The following is a 23,985-nucleotide window of genomic DNA, read 5'->3' on the forward strand; positions in this document are numbered from 1 at the left end:
TGCACTTCTTGCCTTTCTTGGCTTTACCCTGGGTTGGCTCCCAGAGTGTCAGTTTGCTTGCCTCTAGTTCCGGGTGCTTGACGCAGTGCCCTGCCTCATCCTTCTCTCTCTGACTTTGTCTGTGACCTGTGGTAGGTCCCTGTATGACCACATTTCTAATATGGTCCGTCCATGTGACACCTATAGTGCCATTCATAGCATTCTTGTGTAGACCTCATCCAGGGCCCTTTCCTGTTGGTTTGTTTGCTGTTGCGAGAGAAAATTTTGCACATTAAGCATCATGCACATTAAGCCTGAGTAATTTGGGATAATCATTTGGGGACCCCCCTGGGGTCCAACACACAGTTTGAGAACCACTACCATAATGAGGGTATTGAAAGGGAAACTAATAAGAACAGAGAATTACATTGATTTGAGTTACTTTTCAATAATCAAGGGGAGTGCCACTCACTCATGCCTCAAATCATGAACACAGCGTGCGATTACAAGACGGATCCGTCCTATTGTTAATATTCCATCCTGATTGGAGAATTCCAAACATTGCTGGCTCACAATAATCTACCTGACCTGGTGGTGACATCTGCTCCGAGGAGCACTTTTTCTATATTTAAGCTTCTTTCCATTAGCAGGCCAAACAGTGATAGTAAAAGGGCTAATCATCCTATGTTTACATCTCACAGCCAAACCACTCTAACCATGGGGGCTAACTCATTAATCTGGTTTACTATAAGGCCAAAATCAAGCCAGCCAGGGCAACTCGATAATGTTATCCAAGTAGCTCTGGATAAAAGGATTAGCTTAATGTAATTTCTTGCATCTTGTTTCAAAGCAATTGTTATTTAGATCATTAAAGGTTGTTTTGGGTAGAGAAATAGTTCTCTGTGATGTTGTTTTAACCATTATTTTGAGTTGGTTCTTCAGAGCTTGTCCTGGGCTCACAGTGGAAAAACAACCACTGATTAGTTCATTGAGGGCAATGAAGTGAAGAGCCATAATTCTCCAACCAGTTTTATAGCCTATTCTACTCTGAGTTTATGGTCTCTTTTCAATTAGTATGTCCACTGTAGTAAACACACCAGTAGCTCTACATCTTGTCAGTTTTATGCAAGGCTGCCTTGTTATATCTAAATAAATATGTTTGTAAAAGCTTGGTCACTCACACACAGCTGGAGTGCCCTATGGGGTAAACATTTGGTGAAAATGTCAGATCCACAAGCTCACCTCAACAGCATTACTATTAAGGTGTCCTTGAGCCAAGCACTCCAAATGCTGCATTCACACGGGCAGATGCAAAAGATACAAAGATGCAAAGCTACACAGCCTATTTGTATCTGAAGTTGAAACCAGCTTTTTTGTAGCTTTGTAGCTTTTGCAGCAGCTACAAACGTCAGATGCATCTTTGCATCTTCATGTCGCTGGCTTCCTTTGACAATGAATGACTGTATATTTGCATCTTCCCGTGTGAACGCAGTCAAACTGCTCTCCAATGGAGACGCTCGATGGCCATGTAGAGTAGACCATTTAGTTTCATCATGTTGTAGTCCGACTTCACTTCCGGGTCACACCTGGGCTAGACCTACGCTGTAGAGGGCGGCTATCATTTGTTTGGGCGGAAGTTGCGGGATTTCAGCGGAAGTATCGCCCAAGGAAATGACGTTGATGCTTTACAAATCAGTTTACATTCTCCGTGAATGAAACAAGTGTTGTGATTGGTTGGGAAAATATCGTATCCGGGGGAAATACAAATGACGAATGTTCCGGAGGATACATCCGCCGATAGCTTCTCTGCCTTACGTTGTGACCAGGCTTTTCTTTTCGCAGATAAGTAAGCCTGGGATCGAGGCTCCAAGAGACACCAGCCGTCGTTCGCTCCTCATTGTAAGCAGCCATGTCGGAACCTGGAGACTCTGGCAAGTGTTCGGTCCATTTACGTAGGTCGCATTTACTATGAAAACCTGCATCTCCTGTCCGTTAGTCACGCCTCCATATATGGTCATGCATTGTGATATCACGCCTCCATATATGGTCACGCCTCGTGACATCACGCCTCCATATGGTCACGTCTCGTGACATCACGCCTCGTGACATCACGCCTCGTGACACGTCACGCCACCATATATGGCCATTATGAAGATCACGACACTGACCTCATCTAACCCTGTATAACCATACATGGAGAATACTGGTCTGGATCATTGCCTAGATATGGAGCCAGCCAGCAACTCTACAGCTGACCTGTTCTGACATTCCATATGTTGATCCTACCCCACCCGTCCTTTCTGTTCTGACATTCCATATGTTGATCTGACTTCATCAAACCCTGAACACTCAAGACACACTCCATATGGCCAGTACAGAATTGATATATGTTGATCTGACCCCCCATGCCAAAGCTCACCCAGCAGTCAGTCAGCCGTCACCCAGGGGGATGTGTGCACGCAACCTCGCCCTTTATAGGCGAAAATGTGCATGGCGCAAATCTTTGAATAATATTCTTTCAGAGCAAACTCAAATCTGTGCTTCTGGGGAGGTCCCTGGAACAACATATTTTCAGATGGGGGTCGGCGGCCACATACATATAATTCTAGGGGTCTTTGACATGAAAAAGTTTGAGCACCAATGACATGGGTTAAAATGACTAAATGGGTTAAAATGACTGAACAGGTGTGCATTTTTAAACTTGTCTGAAGAAAATCCATTGCAGATTATTTTCAAATAAAGTTGCTCTTTATCATGCAGTTGGAGTTTGTGGGCTCTATATTGTCATCTATGATGTAATCATTTATTTTAGATATAATTTCAGCAGGAATGCTTTTAACGATATACCATTTTGATATCTGACTAGATTTGATTGTTTTACCCTGTGACCCTTTCTGTCATTGTACTTTCTATTGTACTATTCAATTGCACACCCAGGGCTATATCTTGCGCAACCCCTTAAAGATGGAGTGCCACGATTTTTTTATTTTTCCAGTTTTTCATGTGTCTATGAGGTGACAGTACTTCATTAGACACCCTGGAGTCGTTTTTATGTGCAATGGTGTATTAACTTTGTATCTTCCTGGAGGCTGAACCCTTGACAGACAAACGGGCCAATGAAATACAGAAATATAGTGACATCACATTATCAGCCCCTCCCCTAACCCCTCCCCCTTTATCATACAACTACAGCTGTGGGTGCGGCTTCAGTTCAGGTGGATCACCACCCATCACCACCCACCAGGCAAACCAGGCATACTTAATGAACTGGTGGGCGTGTCCACATAAAAGCATGATTTTAACAAATACTGTACACTTTTTGGAAAAATGTTCTTCCTCCTTATATTATAATAATACCTGATGATCATGTTTTAGGGTGGAAAAAATCATGGCACTCCATCTTTAACCCTTATCCCTAAACTTATTTGCCATTTTTTACTATTTAAAAAAAGCTTTTAAAATAGTTCAAATAGTCGATCTACACGCTCACACGGTGTAGATGTAGATCAGCTAGTTGAACTATTTTAAAATGATTTTCAAAATAGTAAAAAATGGCAAATAAGTTTAGGGATAACCGTGGCGCAAGATGGAGCACCCAGCCTTAAATGTCCCTAAAGGGATATGTTCTATTGAACTACTGTATAGCCTATACTTTATTCCTGACACATTGCTTCCAAACCTATGAATGTTACACACTATGTTTTAATCCGCGATCAGTGAAATACATCTACACCAGTGGTATTCAACTAGTGGTCCGGTGACCACCAGTGGTCCTTGAGGGTGTTCCAGCTGGTCCCCAGCTAAATGATGGAGAGTTGGTAACCAAATGGACACTTATAAATCTTTAACTCTTGAGAGCGGAGCATAAAATGAAACCAAGTGGACCCTTATGGTTAATTTGTTTTTATTTTACGCTCTCAAGAGTTCAATTATTCTACACAAATTAGAGAATGTAAAATAATTCTTATTTTGATCATGTTTGCCTGTTATCTCTATTGGTACCACATCAATACAGCATGGAATTGTGACAAAGTTGTATCCAATGATAACAAAATATAAGTAACAACAAAATAAGTTTAGGGTCTGATCAAATCTCATCAAATCTGTCTGTGGCTCAAATGCTGAATAAATGGACCTTGAAATGATAATGGTTGAAAACCGTCCACAGGGCAGTTCTGAATTGAAGCCACCTGTAAGTACTCTTTTAGAGCGGTTTTGAAAGAGAGTATATCACACTTCTTTCTGGCATTGCACATTTTGGTGGGAGTCATACTTTGGTCAGACATAGCATTGGTTAGACATAGCAGCTCCCTCTGCCTCTGGTGTTGTGATTGTGGACTTTATTGACGTTTTTGAAGTAGACTGTAGACAGGTTGGGTACATAGGTATCAATGAGGTGTGTATACAGCCCTGCCTATACTGTCTTGTAGACCAGGCCCATTGCAAGTTGTTGTACTCTGTCTTCACCTCCCCCTCACAGCGTCTATAAGTAAAAGTAGAGACTTGTTTCATGAAGCATACATGGTTAGAAAACCAGCGGGGCTGGATGGCCAGCTTTGGAAGCCTCTGATCTGCATCTGCACTGCCTGACAAAGTTTCCTCTAAAGGACCTTTCGAGAAGTGGCACAAGATTTTTAATTATTTACTTTGGGGGTAATTGTGGTGGTGTCAGTGTAGCTGCATTCAAAATAAACCTGATTCTCTAAATGAAGAAGGCTACAACATCTGGCTATTCAGCAAGAGGAAGCATTTTAAATGAGTTCAGCGAAATTCACAGTAGTGTAATCGATGTTGACGCGGTATAGTTTCATTCGTGCACACTGCACAGAGACAGAGACATTGTAATAGAACAAAAGCCGTTAAAATAAAAATACAGACACCGTTGTGTTGTCTCAGGCTTCAAACCCACTGCCCTTGTCGAAATCCCAGGTAGACAATGGCTCAGCTTCAGCTTCAAACCGCGATTCATAAAGATGGCTCGAATTAATTGGCAGATGATGAGGCTAGTTATGATGTAATGTCTCTCTCTCCCTCTCTCTCCCCCTCTCTCTCCCTCCGTTCCTATCACGCTCCATACGCTCCTACACACACACACACACACACACACACACACACACACACACACACACACATTGGAGCCCCCTCCTCTCTCTCATACACACTCAACCCCTCTCTCCCCTCTTTCCCCACCTCTTTCTCTTTCTCTCTTTTTTCCCTCTCCCTACACTAACCAACATGGCCGCTAAATCGGACGGAGCCGCGGTGTCTGTGGATGATGACAACCCGCCCAGCAGAAGGAGCCTCTCCAGAAGGAGCCTGTCCGTGGCGGCAGGGAATCCCAGCTCGTTGGCCGGCGGCAGCACCGCCCGGCCCCGCTGCTGCAGCACCGCGGGGAGACCCTACACCCTGCTGGACTGCTGCTGGGTGCTCTGCGCGCTGCTCGTCTTCTTCTCCGACGGCGCCACCGACCTGTGGCTGGCCGCCGACTACTACCTGAGGGGAGACTACTGGTGGTTCGGCTTGACACTCGTCTTCGTCGCCGTGCCCTCCGCCGTAGTGCAGGTGTTGAGTTTCAGGTGGTTCGTCTACGACTACTCGGATTTCAGCCGCGGAGACGGCGGCTGCGGAACGGGCGCGGTAGGTGGAGCGACCGCGGCGGCGGGCGACTGCAGCTTCAGCACCAAGGACAGCGAGCAGCGGCGCAGCGGTGGATCGGCGGCGGCGGGGAACGCCGCGAACGTTACGCCGGTCTGTGCGTCTTCGAGCCTGTCCGCGGTGCCGGGGAGAGTCGGTGGCATATCGTGCTGTATCGTGTGCATGTGGGTGTTTCAGACCGCGCTGCACATCCTGCAGTTGGGCCAAGTCTGGAGGTAGGACCGCTCTAGTCTATAGTATGGTGTGGAGAATGACTGAATGAGGGGTGTGTACTGTGCACGAGTGTTTCTGTCATTCTGTGTTCAAGTGTTTGTGGGTTTGTGCGTGTTCTATAGTGCCCCACTGCCCCTTCTATTCTGCTTCCAAGATGAACATGCTTCATGTGTGCGTGCGTGCAGCGTGCGTGTTTATATGTATACGCTTGTGCGTGCGTGTACCTATACGCGCGAGGGTGCGTCCTTATCAGTGTGTGTGTGTGTGGGTGTGTGTGTGTGTGTCAAAATTATTACCGTAATTTGAACTAATTTCACTTCTGTGATAGATTTTAAGGATAAAGGAATGAATTGGGCTAAAGCAGCAGGAGCAGGCATAGCATGCTGATGGGCTACACAGCACTCTACTCTATGGATCACTAATTGCAACTATTTAGCAATCAAGAAAGACTGACCAACATTAACTACTTACACGCCAGAATGAGTTGCTCAGATCATTAGACTATAGATGTCAGGCTACTGAGCCTAGAAGAGTCAAGCCAGAAGTCACCCATATCAGTCTCACATCCCAGTCTAGTTCAAAGTGTTGTATCTGTCTGTCTGTCTGTCTTTCTGTCTGTCTGTCTGTCTGTCTGTCTGTCTGTCTGTCTGTCTGTCTGTCTGTCTGTCTGTCTGTCTGTCTGTAGGGCAGGGGGGCTGATCAAATCATTCAACATCTCAGTGCATTTGTATCAACATACAGTATAATGATTATTATACTTGTATTAACAGAACACCCATCATAATGTTTAGGACAGGTGATTATAACCTATGTTCCTGGACAACCAGAGAGCTGCTGCTAGTTGTCTTTTCTACCAGCTCATTAATTACATTCACCTGGTGTCCCTGATTAGTGCCTGATTACCCAGAATGAAAAGCACCAGCACACTGTGTCCCCATGCACAGCTGCTGCACTCCAATACAGGGGGAAAGAAATTATTAGATTTAATTTAGATTTGTATTTTATTTTCTGTGTTGTGCATTTTGTGAGAATAGAAGTCACATTCTTTAACATGGCATAGAATGTGCAGAATCAATTGTAGGAAATTGATTCTCCAAGAAAGATATTCACCAGGGTCTGTAGTTCATTAGATATCGATCCCAGTTTGAACAGACTGCTCAATTTGAATTCCTAAAAAGCCACATTCACCTATACTCTAAGCACGATCTTAGATCTCCCTCCAGCAGTAGCCCTCTGCCTGAGGCTACAATGTCATTCATTCATTCATTCATTCATTCATTCATTCATTCATCCATCAGTTGGCAGTATGCATGTAACGATATCGATATTAATCCCGACGATATGAATCGATTCATTGAAATAAAAACTCGCGATTTTAGGGGGGGCTAGTGTGTGATGTGAAATGTGAGCTTTAGTCATATTCCATCATATTCAAGTGCTTTTGGAGAGAAATGATAGTCACTTTCAGTAGTAGAGCACTGTAGAGGGGAGCTATGTGTGTCTGTGTCTGTGCCCAGGTGATGATGGTCGTTGATGCTCATCAAGGAAGGCAATTATGTTTCTGCACTGTCAAAAGTAATGCTACTTCTTTTGCAATGTAGTTAAATAAAAAATCTCAGGGGGGGAAGATAAATTATATCAAATTAAAACGGTAATTTCTCATTAAAATATGTATATTTTTTAATATCGTGAAAAATCGTATCGTGAACCTCATATCGTGATACGAATCGTATTGTGAGTTGAGTGAATCGTTACATGCCTAGTTGGCAGCGCTCGTGGCTGAATTTCTTCAGCCTATTTATTGGATCTTTATATTCCAATAAATACTCTAAATGAAGTAAATGCATGGACAGACTGCCAGGGTAGAGAGAGAGGGAGCTGATATTAAGGTAGGTTCATCATCAGCATCATACAGAACGCTTATATCAACAAGATGCTGTGTGCTCTGAAGCGCTCTGAACATGTTATCCACAGTGATGTAAGTACATTTACTCAAGTACTGTAGGTTAGTTAAGTTAAGTTAATTTTGAGGTATTACTTTACTGGAGTATTTCCAGTATTTTCAATACATTTTACTTCTACTCCACTACATCTCAAAGGCAAATATTTGACTTTCACTCTACTATAATTATTGTAATTTTTGAGTGGTGTAAAACCACTCCTACAACTGGCTTTGTTAGTTTACGTGTCTGTCTGTCTGTTCGTACCAAAAAATGAGCATGGTTGCTATGGTCACCCAGTTCACACGGGTGTGATTTCATTACGTCAGACATTACGTCAGACCACAGCTGATCAGTCTATATAAGACCTTACACCACTCAGTTCACACGGGTGTGATTTTGTAGTTACTTTGTAGATTGTGATTGTTATTGCAAAACCACTTCAGACCAATGGATATATACTTCAGCAATTTTAAAATAGCCGATCTGCTTGTAGATATGCTATTTTCAAAGTACATTTTGATACAGTACATTTTAATAAATGGGACCTTATGCATAATGAGTACTTTTACTTTTGATACTTGAAGTATACATTTTGATGCCAATATGTGTTAAGTATATTTTTAATACCGAACTTGTACTTGTAACAGACTATTTCTACAATAGGGTGTTGATACTTTATTCAAACAAATAAAAAATAAAACTTATTTTTCTTTTATGCTACCACAATATTTTGCATATGGTGGTCACAACATTTATATATGTACATGTTATCTCTTTGATATGTTCCGTATGGGTGTGTCACATATATTGTCATTATTTGATTTACTGTATACCCTGAAATCTTGAATAAACAAAACTGTGAAAATAAATAAATAATAATAATAATAATACTTCCATCACTTGTTATCCAAAGCATTCCTCAGCTCAAAAAACCACTATGTGGATACGGCCCCTAGGAAATGCAAGGCAGTTTTATTTGCATAGCACATTTCATCAACAAGGCAATTTCATGTGCTTTACACAGAACATCAAGCAAAGGAAACACAATTATACAATGACATTAGGATTCATAAAACAAAAGAAGTAAAACATAACAGATACAGTTACAGTGCAGAGGCCAGAAAAAATGAGGGGGAAAAAGTAACTTAATCAAAGACAGCGGCAAACAGAAAGGTCTTTATTCGTGGTTTAAAAGAAATAAGAGTGGCAGCAGACCTGCAGTTTTCTGGGAGTTTGTTCCAGATTTGTGGTGCATAAAAACTAAATGCTGCTTCCCCCCATTTAGTTTTGGTTTTAGGGACAGAAAGCAGACCTTTCCCAGATGACCTGAGAGGTCTGGATGGTTCATGATATCGCACATGATCAGAAATGTATTTTGGCCCTAAACCATTCAAAGCTTTTATATAATACAGCAGTATTTTAAGATCAATTATTTTATTGTGTGTGAGTATGAGTAGGATGTGAACCCATGGTGTCACTCACGGGTAGTCTGTATGTATTGTGAGTTCATGCCACAGGACCATTTTGGATTCATTTGTACACTTGTTGGAGTAAGATCAACACTGGGGTTTTACCATGTAGGATTACGGGCCTCTAGATACATTGTAAAGTTGGGGTTGTGGTGTTAAATGTCAATAAACCACATGACCCCCCCGTCATCTGTGGAAATCAAACCAATAGAGTACAGTGTGTGTGTGTGTGTGTGTGTGTGTGTGTGTGTGTGTGTGTGTGTGTGTGTGTGTGTGTGTGTGTGTGTGTGTGTGTGTGTGTGTGTGTGTGTGTGTGTGTGCGTGCGTGCGTGCGAGCGAGCGAGCGAGCGAGCGAGAGAGAGAGAGAGGAGTGTGGCTGCGGTGGGAACAGACTGGCTACACACCAGAGGCATCCATGCAAGGCACTGACCTGCTCCTTGTGAACAGTTAGGATTACAGTGCCTTGCTCAAGGACACAATGCAAGGAAGAGCTGGGAATCTCTGAGTGCCCTTTGAAATTTCTGATCTTGATGGCGACCAGTTGTGGAAGGAAACAGAATAAGATAATGCTGGGAAATTCCATGAAAGTTGAATTAAGACAACACATTTTCACTCCCAAGATGGAAATGGGTGACTTCTTGGGATGGATTTGACGGCTGAAGCAGACATCGCAAGACTGCATGGTGACTCGCCCGATGGCTCGCTCGGTGGTACTTCTTGAGGCTCATACTCCGCTTTAGACGGTGCGCCTCTGTTGTTTTAACTGTTTGTATTCCTGGAGTGCGGAGGTGCCTGGGATGGCACCAGATGGATGGGTACGCCCTTCCAGTCAAGCGGATTCGTGTGAAAATCAACCGATAATTCCCAGTAGGTTACTTATCAAGCCGATCTTATCTGTCTACTGCACATGCTGGGAGCCTACTGAGAACGACAAGCCTCCTCATACCCTCACCTAAACATAACCGCAAGCACGTAGCAACGCATATTCGCCAACCTTAATCCAGTCACCAACCTTAACGCATGTTCGCCAACCTTAATCCAGTCACCAACCTTAATCCAGTCACTAACCTTAACGCATGTTCGCCAACCTTAATCCAGTCGCCAACCTTAACACATGTTCGCCAACCTTAACGCATGTTCGCCAACCTTAATCCAGTCGCCAACCTTAACACATGTTCGCCAACCTTAACGCATGTTCGCCAACCTTAATCCAGTCGCCAACCTTAACGCATGTTCGCCAACCTTAATCCAGTCGCCAACCTTAACGCATGTTCGCCAACTTTAACGCATGTTCGCCAACCTTAATCCGGTCGTTTTATCAATGCCAATCTACATGCAGTAGGTCGATAAGATCGTCTTGATAAGAAACCTACTGGGAATTATCGGTTGATAACATTCAAAGTGGGTGTCCAGTCAAACGTTTGGTCAATTTTGTCCCAAGAAGTCACAATAGGCCGTTTGGGGAGGGAGAGTTTGAGTGTATTGATCAAGAAGGGATGCTTTTCATATCATATAATATCAAGTTCAACATATCAATTGAGAGCCAGGCATGTTGCAGTTAATTTTTCATTTAATTTTCACGTGTGATTAAATGAGAGATTTCCAGTGAACATAGGCAGTGGCACTGTCGTGTCGGTCATGCAGACACAATTGTATTCACTTCTGCAAGGCATCTCCAATTCTCCCTTAAGTGAGAGGGATGGATGTTCTACTACGTTGTGCTGACTCCATTGCCACAGAACTCCCCTGAGTGTACTGTAGCCTACTGTAGGTATGTGGCTGACACTCACAGTACTCTTACTCTTATAAACACAGTAAACATAGCAGCAGAGGAAGTAAGCACCTGCAGAGATTTTAATTACAAGGTGCCTATAGCAGTATTGAAGTGCAAAAGACTGAAGGATAAGCACCTACATACAGTATGTTGTTCGTGAACAACAGCTCGGCAACACCATTGACTATACTTTATTTTCTGAAAATAACAAAAACGACAGAGCTTGCACAAAGACTAATTTCACCCACTTCTTTATACCTGTAAAACTGTGATGTCACAATAAAGTTGAGAATTCTGAATCTGACGTTGTGACCAGAGATGGTGTAGTAGTGGTTAAGAACCTCATCTCTAGAATGAAATGTACCATTTCCTGGAATCCCACCAGAGCATTCTCTTTTGAGACTCATGGGCCTCTCTGTCTGACTCTATGTCTGTTTATTGTCTGGTTATTCTAGGCTACATGTACCCCAAGGTTTTCCCTTCTTATTTTGTGAGTGACTCAGTGGCTGGTTGGGTAGCCTTTTGTGACAGATTGCAATATCCAGAGTGTTAATTTACCTGTGAAAGTGTAAAGATTTACCCGTAAGGGACGTTACAGTATATTTTACCCATTAACAATGAATAGGATATTGTCTTGACATGGAGAGTATAAGATCTCCAGGTATACTATGCAGTATGCAGACATTTTCATATCTTTTTGACTAAATGGAATCTCTGTTTGGAACCTGCATTTCCAAGGGGCGGATTTAAAAGAAATGCCTCATGCCCATATATTTTATGATTGGTGCCCCGCAACTCCGGGGGCAGCGAAATCCAATCACAACCGAGCAGGGCCAGACTAATCTGCCAAGGGCTTTTCTTTTCTTTTGCATTGGAGATGTGTCTGGTTTCCATACTCACTGTTACTTGGCTAACATAGAATCTCAGAAATGTTTGTACACTTGTGTTCTATACTATACTATCTATAAATAATTTAAAATATTATAACCAAATAATATTACCATAGATAGCCCTGAATAACAGGTCTGTAACTCTGAGAGTCTTCAAATGGAACCAAACGGAGTTAAGGGGGTCCTTAGTTGGACTCATAATGTGTCATACATAATGTCATAATAAATACTTGCCATACATATTCTGAAGAAAACCTGGAGACTTTGGTGTTATGATAAAAAATAAGAACATTATAATGGTGTGTAAAACAGAAAATCTAAAATGTGCCACGGACAAGACCAAGTCTTTGCCACGGACACATTTGTCTGTGTACGGACATGTTGGTGACCCACTGACCCCTGGACATCATTTCCCAAACAGTGGGAGACATGGGTTTGGATCTCAAACCCAATTTTACCCGACTTAATATTACCTTTCATTAATCATTTCCATCCTTTATCATTATAATTATTTCAAAAATATTTCCTATATTTTCAAAAAAGAAATCAAACTTTTTCACGAATAAATGCAAATTATAGATGTTTCATGATAATTCAATAAATAAAATACAAATAAATTCAGCAAATTTTAAAAACTTGCCAAGTTGTGAAAATAGCAGATTTTTGAAGTATTGTGTGATTTTGGTTTCCTAGTTCCAGTTTGAGTTTACCCAAGGACTGTCTAAAGAGGACGAGACGCGAAGACCGTACGGGCGACGCCATGTTGCTCACATGACAAATCATAGATATGGCACAAATGGCCCAGCAGATGGCGTGATGCCACTGACAGGAGATATGCTTGTACATATCATGTCACGTCATTGCATTTTACCTTTTATATTAACGTTTTAACAGCAAATGGATAAGTAAGTCCCAGCATGGATCATCACACAGACAGTAATGTTGGTCGGACGTGACATATGTACAAGCATCTCTCCTTTCATTGGCATCACGCCATCTGCTGGGCCATTTGCGCCATATCTATGATTTGTCATGTCCAACTTCCTGGTCTCAACTGCGCATGTTTCTTTCCTTCCATGGAGCACCATGTGAGCAACATGGCGTCGCCCGTACGACGCCATGTTGTCTTCGCGTCTCGTCCTCTTTAGACAGTCCTTGAGTTTACCTTACCCTTGTGTGCTTTTATTTTGTAGTTTTGTTCATAGTGTTTCCTGTCTGCCCTGTTACTGTTTGCCTGCCTTGTCTAACCTGTACTGTTATTAGTCTTTGTTCTCCACCTGTCCTCTTAGTCCCCCAGCCAATCCCTGTGTTGATTTTTAGTTATGTTCACCTGTGCCCTGTTTTCCCTGTGTATTTATACTACTTCCTAGTGTATTTCCAAGTTTTGAAGCTCTTACTCTTTATCCTAGTATTCTCCTAGTGTATTTTCTTTGTGTTTGGTCCTGGAATTTTGTGAGTTTTGGTCATTAAACTCTCTTGCATTTGAGCTCCTTTGCCTCCGCCTGTCTGTCTTGTACTTGGGTCCTATCTCTCCTGCCTCGCATCGTGACACACGCCATATTGGCCATGTTGTGAGCTTGTTGATCGGCTATTTTTTCACAACACAGACGACACAGATCCTTCCTTGCTTTCTAATAGTGGATGAGAGGAGAGTGTGTGAGTGTGTCCTCAGTGACCTGTGTCCGTGTGTTAAGTGTCCTTGACTTGAGCAACACTCCCTTCAGATTCCCTACATAAACCCTCATTGTACAGGATCTCTGGAGAGCGTGAGTTAAGTACTGAAATAGGAACTGTGACTTCTTCTTCCATCTTTATTTAACCAGTGAAAGTCAGAGCTGCAGATGCTTGTACAGTATGGGGATTGTGCTTCATATTGCTTATGCACTTACACAACGTGTATCCATTCTAGCAAAGCAGTGGCGTATCCCATTTAAAAACAAATCATATTAACCGACTTTGTAGTATCATTACATAACATAACATCATGTGGATGCAATCACTGCATTTAATGTTGTGATATATATTTTGTGAATATGGCAGTGGGTGTATTGTGTGTATGATTTGCCTTTTCCTATTTGGCTTTCCATAGCCACTGGCACTGCTTATAGTTTGTCTCCCTGTGCCTGCGTAGATTGATTGGTCATGCCTGATGTCTGACACTATCATGTGCTTGTGTTGTTATTTGTTGTTTTTCATCACCAAGTGTCACTGTTGTGCAGCCTAATACACACACACATATTAACTGTATGATGATTTTGGGTGTGACAGTACAGTACAGTAGAGGGACCCCCTGGGGACCCCCACACGGTAACTGTCATTTCTCAACCGTTTTGGATGCGGGGCAGCTCGCTGGAACCGGCCCGCACCCCTGGCCGTGTTCCTGTGGGTCTGGAAGTTCCGGGGACCCCCTGGGGACCCCACATGGAGTTGCACCACTCACTTCACACGGATGTGATTTTTTATAATAATAATAATAATAACTTTATTTGTATAGCACCTTTCACCTGACATGAAATGCTGTTCAAAGTGCTTGCAATGCACAACACATTCAAATAATAGCAGTAATGCAATACAGTGAGGACGCCGTAGAAGCAGAAAGCTGCTTCACTTGTTTTTTAGTTGCAATTTATTTAGGCACAGCGAGCAGGCCAGCAGTGGAAGACCTGAGGGGGCGGCTCGGGACATATTTAGGCAGGCTGTCACGTAGGTAGCATATAGAATGTGTCAGATTTGTTTTTCTTCACCCCAGAAACTGGCGTCTTTGTTCATAAAATGCCTCTCTGAGAGCAGCCTAAATGTTAGCCTCACCAATTCCAAAGGGTTTTGGAGTTTTGGGGGGCGGCAAACTCCACAACAGCGTCCGCCCTTGATATGCCTACAGCACGTGATTGAAGACATCAAAGGTCATAATTGTATTTTTTGCCGAATGGATTTTCATTGATTGTGCCACATGTCTGCTGCTATGCTATGGGGTGCTATTTGCTTAATTTGGAATTTGGAAGCGAGTTGAAACTAGCTGTTGTTGTGCACTCTGCAATATACTGTAGTATACTGTACTGTACTGTGCGTGCGTGCGTGCGTGCGTGCGTGCGTGCGTGCGTGCGTGCGTGCGTGCGTGCGTGCATGCGTGCGGCTGTCCATTCAGTCTAATAATCAGCTAAAGTAGCTCACTGGCAGACTTCAGGTCCCAATACGCTGAATCACCAGGAAAACAAACACTTCATTGCCAGTATGTACAGTACGACATGCAGGAATCCATTCTGGTTAAGGTGTCACATGCATGTAACATACTCTTAAGACATTAACACAGGACAAACAATGAAAGAAATACAATATCAACCATCACTATCTTTCATTGACAGTCAGTGCAAAGGTACTGTAGAATTCTGTGCAAAAATCCTGAAACTTTCACTCAATGTAGATGAGTTCAGCAGTGGTGTGGTATGGTTGAGGTATGGGTGGCGCCGCGGCCTACACAGTACAATCCACCGTAACTCAGAGAGTGTACAATACCCTTACGGGTTCATTTGGTTACATTTGTACACTCATAGTTGTAGAGCCTGCATGCCAGAAAGTCAAATAATGGTCGATATATCAGCCAGTGATATATCGGGCGGTCTGTTGTTAAATCATCAATGAGGATTTTACTGTGCAGTTATTAAGGAGCTGGAAAGCAACAGGAAAGAATGTGCGGAGGTGGCATGCAGACCAGGCGCCGATGAATCTGTGACAAAATCATTTATATAAAACACCTTCCTCTTCCTTTCTTGCCCACTCATGGCATGTATGTGACTGTCTATTTGTATGTCCATCTCTTTTTTAAGATATTTGGGGCTTTTTCTGCCTTTTATTAAGTATACAGTAAGTTGACAGGAAATGGGGGGAGAGAGATGGGAAGTCACACGAAAAAGTCATCGGGATCAGGAGTCGAACCCGCTACACGCTGTCAGGCGGAATTAGCAGCCTATAGGTGCCTGGACCGCTAGGCCAGACCAGGCCTTGTCTGTCTGTCTGTCTGTCTGTCTGTCCGTCTACCATATGTTTGTATGTCTGTCTGTGCTGAATAATTCATTATATAGCCCTTAAGGGAGCCGCTAATCACTGTGTGCGTGCGTGCGTGCGTGCGTGCGTGCGTGTGTGCATCCGGAGATCTACTATTTCCTGTTCTGTCACCTGATCTGTCACTTTCTCTCTCTCCATTCATCCTCTCTCTGTTATCTCTCTTCCCGTCTCTCTCTTGCTCTCTCTCTCATATACTCTCTCTTTAGATACATACTATTTTCTGTGTGTCCGTGCATATCTGTGTACGGTATAATTGTGTTTACTTCACGCACGCGCACACACACACACACACACACACACGCACACGCACACGCACACGCACACGCACACGCACACACACACACACACACACGTTTGAGCCCTTCAACATGTTTGTATTTTATGCTGGATGAATACGCCTGAAGATCAACTGATGCTATCAGAACAATGCATGCAGAGGAAGGCAGGTGTATTATTCATTATGTAGTAATGGTTGTAAGACTGTCAGTCATCTTCAGGGAATTTGTGCCAATTGTAATACAATCTATAATCATGCAAGGCATTCGTCATTGACTGAGGTTATCCAACCGAGGGCCGGATGTAGCTGGGCCTGTGGTTGGTTACAGAGGGCAAAGATAATTTGTGTATCACGTACCCATAGCCTTATTTAGTCACAGACAATGACAAGATAGCATTTGATCAATGCAGCCACCATGGCAGCCATGATTGATATTCTGATTTCCATCTACAGTGAGATCAGTCAGAAACTAAAGCGACACAGCCAGTGCCGATGGGCAATGCTGTCAGTCATCAGAACAAACATTTCTTTGCTAACTATGGCCTCCTTCCCCTGCTGACTAACTATAATGGTCCGTTTTCCGTTTCACACCTTGTAAATTACGGTGTACCACAAGGCAGTTGCCTCGGTCCACTTCTCTTATACAAGACCTACTAAATATTAATCACTGGGTCTGTATAAACCAACTTGTCCTGAATACCAGGAAGACCAAAATGATGATGCTTGGATCTAGGAAAAGCGTGCCTTAACAGATCCATTTCCAATTATGTATAATCTTCTGAGGGAGGACACATTGAAGAGGTGTCTGTAATTATACTTTAGGTATTCATTTAGATTCGTTTTTCATGGACTCTATAATATGTATCTGGTGCCTCTACTGATTGTAGACATGTATTAATTAGATAGACATTCTGTCAATATGAAAACAACTATAACTGTAAAGCACAATAAAACGAAACGAAATTAGAGCTTTGTAGAAGAACATTCTCTTACCAGACTGGTCAAAGTTGGACTAAACTAACTGGCACCACTGCATTAATAGCTACGGATAGTTTAAAAATCTTAATGTGCAAATTAATTTAAAGTATGTTAGAAAACAGATGACGTTAATAATCATTCTGTTTTACTGCAGGCCCTAACGGTATCAAAAGTGTCTCATGTAAGGAGCGACATGTCAAGTGTTTTTTTATGCCTCTAAACCAGGGGTGCACAAACCCCGTCAGCAATGACCCAGAAATATCAATCCTTGGTTGTTGCAACCCAACCTCATGTAATATTTATTCAGTGTGCTCTTTCCACACTTTAATGTTTGACTATAATCATATATATACACACACACGTATATACACACACGTGTGTGTGTGTGTGTGTGTGTGTGTGTGTGTGTGTGTGTGTGTGTGTGTGTGTGTGTGTGTGTGTGTGTGTGTGTGTGTGTGTGTTTAGTATACCTGTTTGATTTAATATATCTGTCTGCATTCAATTTCCCTCCAGGGATTAAAACGTAAATTAAAAGTAGACTTTATTCATGTGAATGTCTGTCTGTCTATATTAGCCTAATTGAAAATTATTTGACTGCAGTGACAACAGCCATGTGTCACGACTCGGCTCAAGGGCCATGACAGTAAGGGGAGTGAGTGCACGCCGTGGACTATAGACCCAAAAGGGGGTCTGAATAAAATGTTGCTGTCACTGTATATCCAAAACCGTTTCAAAAGCTCTGTGAATGTATTCTTTTCTTTTTCTTATTTTTCATAAAAATGTTATCTATATATCCTTTAACACAGAGTATAAGGTAGAGCGTAGCTCTACCTTATACTCTGTGTTAAAGGATATATTTGATGTATACCCACGAATGTCCCTCTAGTCTCTTCCAGTTGAGCGTATGGTGGATTGGTCAGCTACCACCCTTGATATCAGTTATCACCCTTTGATCCTTTGATCATCTGCCTCACCCAGGGCAAATAAAAGGCTAGGTATTTTATACGTTTGTTTGATGAGTCAGTATACCTCAGCATCATGATGTGATGTACCATGGACACTTACGTGTTATCGTATTTACATCGTCCCCCGACACTATGGTCTCTGAGTAGGCTGGTTGCCCGGTCTAGTTTTCATGAAACACACCCATACCGGTACATATGTATACAATCAACGTAGAAATGACGTGTGTGTGTGTGTCCGTCCATCCGTGTACAGCTAATCTCCGGCACCGTTGGCCTGGACAACGGCAAACTCTGCACACACACTCCCTGGACGGCCTGTTATAGCACCACCATGAGGCCAACTTTTGCAAAACACATTTCTGTAGATTACTCGTACACATTTTATCCACACATCACGCAAATCGGTACACACAATCTCTATAGTCATGTGATCAACACGGATCTGTCCGCTTCCCCATATTCCATCCACAATGGCTAAGATTGCCTTCCAAAGTTTGCAGGATTGGTCCGTTTTCAACAAAATGTCTCAAATCTTAACACAGCGTGCGATTTCCGTGCAATTATGCACACACATTCCCACTAGGCAGAGGATAAAATGCCACTTAAACATTTTCAAAATAGCCTCATGGTGGCGCTATAACAGGCCAATTCCTGTTTTTACCTATAATTGCACCGATCTGTGTACAACTTTGTATGCGCACTCCCTAGAGGCCAAGGAAACACCTTTGCCCTACATTATTCGCATCTGCCTGTTGTAGCGCCACCATCAGGCCGATTTTTGCAAAACACATTTCTTTATATTACTCGCAAAGATTGTATCCATACATCACGCAAATCGGTATACACTATAGTCACGTGTTCAACACAGATCTGTTAGATTTTACATGTACATAGCCTATATTTTGCCCTTGTTTCGAAAGTGTCATCTGAACATAATTGTGTGGCAGGGACCCAGGCTGCAATGTCCTGCTCATCCAAAATTCTATCCTCAGATATGCTATGATGCTCTGCATTTCCTCAACAAAATGAAGAAAATTGTTGCAAAACAAGAAAAAAAAACATGTTTATATTACTCATTTTGCCAAACATCACACACACTCTTATCCTCCTGGTGGAGACCTGTGCTCAGAAGGGCACTTTTTCTAGTTTCGTATTCCTTTCTCCTACTTCGTTGTGGTTCTTTGTCTGCTTCTCTCCAATGTGTTGAAATGATCTCTAAAACTAACCTGTACTGTAGGCTGACGGCCTGTTTCCTCTGTGCTTCGCTGGTGCATGTCATTATATGGAGGTGCACACACATGCGCGTGCTCACACATACATGAGTGTCTCAGCTAGGTAAAACACTCTCTGATCTCTTGGCACATCCGCCTTCTGTGGTGTGTGTGTGTGTGTGTGTGTGTGTGTGTGTGTGTGTGTGTGTGTGTGTGTGTGTGTGTGTGTGTGTGCGCGCGTGCGTGCGTGCGTGCGTGCGTGCGTGTTTAAATAAGCCCCAGTGAATCCCATAGCCCCACCTAAACACAGTTATTGTTTCCCTGTTGTTGTTCTGTGGCCATTATCCTGTCTCTCTTTGCTCAACTTGCTTGGTCTGAACTAAATGCCTTTCGGGTGTTATTGCCGCTTGTTTGACAGGCAGGTCAAAATTATATGAAAGGATATTTCCAGGGTAAAAAAAATCATGTTTTCATGTAGCCTATTATTTTTCTCCAACTTGAATACATAACATATCTCTGCTGTCGGGAAGAAACCACCTAACTCCAAAATGTTCAAGAAAACCTTATATTTTGAAAACAAAGCAATGCCTCATCAAAGTTGGTGTTGTGACTTTATATATTGATCAATTACTTCCATGATAGGGGGAGAGGTGGTGGATTTAGCTGCTTTAGCAGACAGTTTGAGGGTCCAATGGAGTTAAGAGATGAGATGAGAGATGAGATGAGATGTACTTTATTATCCCCGCAGGGAAATTGATACGTTACTGCAGCATAATGTAAAATGTCAAAATAAACAACAGACAAACAGAAAACACATTGGACAAAAGAGGTTTTGTCCAAAGCGTTTTTTACTACTTTCCATTGGTTCAATATTTTTGAAACAACACACAGACGTAAAGGGTGTTCAACTGCACTGATTTATGCAACAAAAAAAATGTAAAACCTCAAAAATGGAGTTAGGAGGTTTCCTCCCGACAGCAACGATACTGTACATGCAAAGATACATACAATTCTCTCAATCCCCCTTCAGTTTCTCTCATTCTATCACTCTCCTCCCTTGCAATTGTAGTGCATTGCTCTACCCATTGAGCAACACCGGAAATGTAAGAATATTTCTACTATAAATGAAATCTCTGTCCGGCCATCTGTCTGTCCATCTGTGTGTGCATAGTGTCTGTAGGTCATAGCCTATCTCAAGAGCCGTTTTGTCGACCAACTTCAAACTTGGCGCGTGCTTGGCCAAGGACCTGAGTGCAGCACTCAGCGTCCAGTCATGCAATAATCGCTGACCAGACCGATATGCTCGATACGCTATGCCCTACAATTCCCATATACAGTATGGGACAGACGACTTAAAACTCGTCATGCTCATCGGTGATTACTCCCAAATATCGATAAAACATACGCTAGCGATAAAACGAACGCCATTAATATGTTGTCATAGACTGGCCATATTTGAGCATGTCTGACACTCCATATATGGGCATAAAAGGATAGACAGACAGACAGACAGACAGGCACCAGTCTAGTAATAATAACATTAATACAAACTTTATTTATAGCACTTCTCAAGGAGCGTTACAAAGTCCTACAAACAAGAAAGAAAATAAACACAACACAACAGAAGACAGATAAAACCATGGTGAATAACATAAAATAGTATTAAGCATTAAAATAAACTTCGTAGACATTCTAAAACAAGCAATTCTAAAAAGGCAATGATTCAGGGAGTCTGATTTCATCAGTCCGATTTGCTCATATGGGCGAGAGCAGTTCATACAGGGCTAGACCAGACCTGGTCTTGAACATGATGAGTAAAAAAGTTAAATCAATTCTAAAAGAGATTGCTAGCCAGTGCAGGGATGCTAGGGTAGGAGAAATGTGGTAATGTTGGGGGAGACAGTTGTGAGCCGGGCGGCTGCTTGGAGGAGCCTTTTGGGTGCGACAGGTGTCTTGGAAATGAACACCTAATGCTGACACCATCAGTGCTTTTCTTTACCCTTAGAACTCCACTGAGAATGGGTTCAAACCGTTGCCCCACCACCAACGTTCTATTTCTTCACTGTAAAGCATGATTTTTATATATTTAGTCCTATGACGGTGTCCCATGACATTTATACCACAAGCCACAACGCGTTTTGCTTGTTATGTTGAAGCAACAACCTCCCCAGATAGCGAACTAGTGTCAGGGATGTCGTCCACCAAGGTTGCCAGAGTGTTTTCCCTTTTGAACACGTATAATTATGCATAGAAAGAACGATCAGAAGTCTAAAAATACAGGGAACTGTACATTTTGTTTTGGTTTGTTTGTTTTTATAGTCTAGGTCTGTTCTCAAAAGAGCCAAATGGACCCTTTTTAGAGGTGTGTAACTGTGAGAGTGTATAAAGATAACCAAATGAACCTGTAATGATCCATTTGGTTATTCATACACGCTCAGAGTCCTGAGGGTCTGTGGTCTAATGCCTATATGTTCCCATTTCAATGAATGACACATCATTAACTCTATAGGTTCTGTACTTTAATAATTTGAGAAAAAGAAAAAAAAGTCCCAAAACACTGTATCTCAGTCACAAATGTACTATGTAGGTAGAGTAAGGTTTTGATCAGGCATTTTATATCTTAAGGCTCTAATATTCGAACATCTCTCAAACAGCTTTAATAAACCCCACCTCTGCTTTTTAATTCACTTCCATTAAAAATATAATACATTTTACGCGTCCACAATGAAATAAGGCCTTTTGTACTCCACACTGTTGGTTGATTTCTAACATTGCTGCCGAGGCATTTTTCTCTGGTCTCTCTCATTGTAATTCACCCCTTAAAATTTTAAGCGCCTCGAGCATATAATAAAACAGCATTTTACAACTGCATGAATAAGGCTATTCATATTCTATTCATTCATGTTTGTACAATTTGCTGCCCCATTGCAGCTTTAAAAGCCATTATTACACATTTGCAAATAGGCTAAATTTGGAACAGCGTTCCTTTTTTTTGGCATAACATTGATCTTGTACAGTTACATTTAATGTTTTCATATCTTCATAGCTTGTTTAGCTGCATTGCAGAGAATAGTGTTGCTGTCTTTTTAAATAAATGTTATAAATTAATGCCCTACTCTACATACTATACATCCCAATGAGTTGTGAGCTTATAGATCTGCTATTTTGTATTATTATTATTATTTTTTTTTAAGTGAAATTGAATTTATAAATATTGAACCAATGTATTAACAAGAGCTTGGGACCAAACAATAACCACGTTGGATCCATTGGAACAGGTTATTTTTTTATTTCTGTTTTGGACATAGAGTAGGAGGTTTCCATACAGTAGGAGGTTTCCATACAGTAGGAGGTTTCCATACAGTAGGAGGTTTCCCACAGCAATGACAATCTGTGTGGCATGTCTCATGTGTTTATAGTCATCATTGGTGCTTTTGGTTGGTAGTAGTATAATCACGTATTCTACTTTTGGTTGGTAGTAGTATAATCACGTATTCTACTTTTGGTTGGTAGTAGTATAATCACGTATTCTTTTGGTTGGTAGTAGTATAATCACGTATTCTACTTTTGGTTGGTAGTAGTATAATCACGTATTCTACTTTTGGTTGGTAGTAGTATAATCACGTATTCTTTTGGTTGGTAGTAGTATAATCACGTATTCTACTTTTGGTTGGTAGTAGTATAATCACGTATTCTACTTTTGGTTGGTAGTAGTATAATCACGTATTCTTTTGGTTGGTAGTAGTATAATCACGTATTCTACTTTTGGTTGGTAGTAGTATAATCACGTATTCTACTTTTGGTTGGTAGTAGTATAATCACGTATTCTTTTGGTTGGTAGTAGTATAATCACGTATTCTACTTTTGGTTGGTAGTAGTATAATCACGTATTCTTTTGGTTGGTAGTAGTATAATCACGTATTCTACTTTTGGTTGGTAGTAGTATAATCACGTATTCTTTTGGTTGGTAGTAGTATAATCACGTATTCTACTTTTGGTTGGTAGTAGTATAATCACGTATTCTTTTGGTTGGTAGTAGTATAATCACGTATTCTACTTTTGGTTGGTAGTAGTATAATCACGTATTCTTTTGGTTGGTAGTAGTATAATCACGTATTCTACTTTTGGTTGGTAGTAGTATAATCACGTATTCTTTTGGTTGGTAGTAGTATAATCACGTATTATTTTGGTTGGTAGTAGTATAATCACGTATTCTACTTTTGGTTGGTAGTAGTATAATCACGTATTCTTTTGGTTGGTAGTAGTATAATCATGTATTCTACTTTTGGTTGGTAGTAGTATAATCACGTATTCTTTTGGTTGGTAGTAGTATAATCACGTATTCTACTTTTGGTTGGTAGTAGTATAATCACGTATTCTTTTGGTTGGTAGTAGTATAATCACGTATTCTTTTGGTTGGTAGTAGTATAATCACGTATTCTTTTGGTTGGTAGTAGTATAATCACGTATTCTTTTGGTTGGTAGTAGTATAATCACGTATTCTACTTTTGGTTGGTAGTAGTATAATCACGTATTCTTCCGGGTGTGTACACAGTATACAATCCTCAT

At 41.7% G+C, this 23,985-nt stretch overlaps 1 protein-coding gene across 1 annotated transcript in view; it reads left to right on the top strand.

Moving 5' to 3' along the window:
* Positions 1 to 5,199: 5,199 nt before the first annotated feature.
* Positions 5,200 to 23,985, top strand: part of xkr7b (XK, Kell blood group complex subunit-related family, member 7b) — a gene marked incomplete at its 3' end in the record, with an annotated part of 46,644 nt that continues 27,858 nt past the window's right edge. The window contains exon 1 of the mRNA XM_079519909.1: positions 5,200 to 5,849. Within this exon, the coding sequence (XP_079376035.1) occupies positions 5,215 to 5,849 (635 nt within the window). The 5' untranslated portion in view covers positions 5,200 to 5,214. The remainder of the gene's footprint in view (positions 5,850 to 23,985) is intronic.

Source organism: Electrona antarctica, assembly GCF_951216825.1.
Source record: "Electrona antarctica genome assembly, chromosome: 2".
NCBI classification, from domain to species: Eukaryota; Metazoa; Chordata; class Actinopteri; order Myctophiformes; family Myctophidae; genus Electrona; species Electrona antarctica.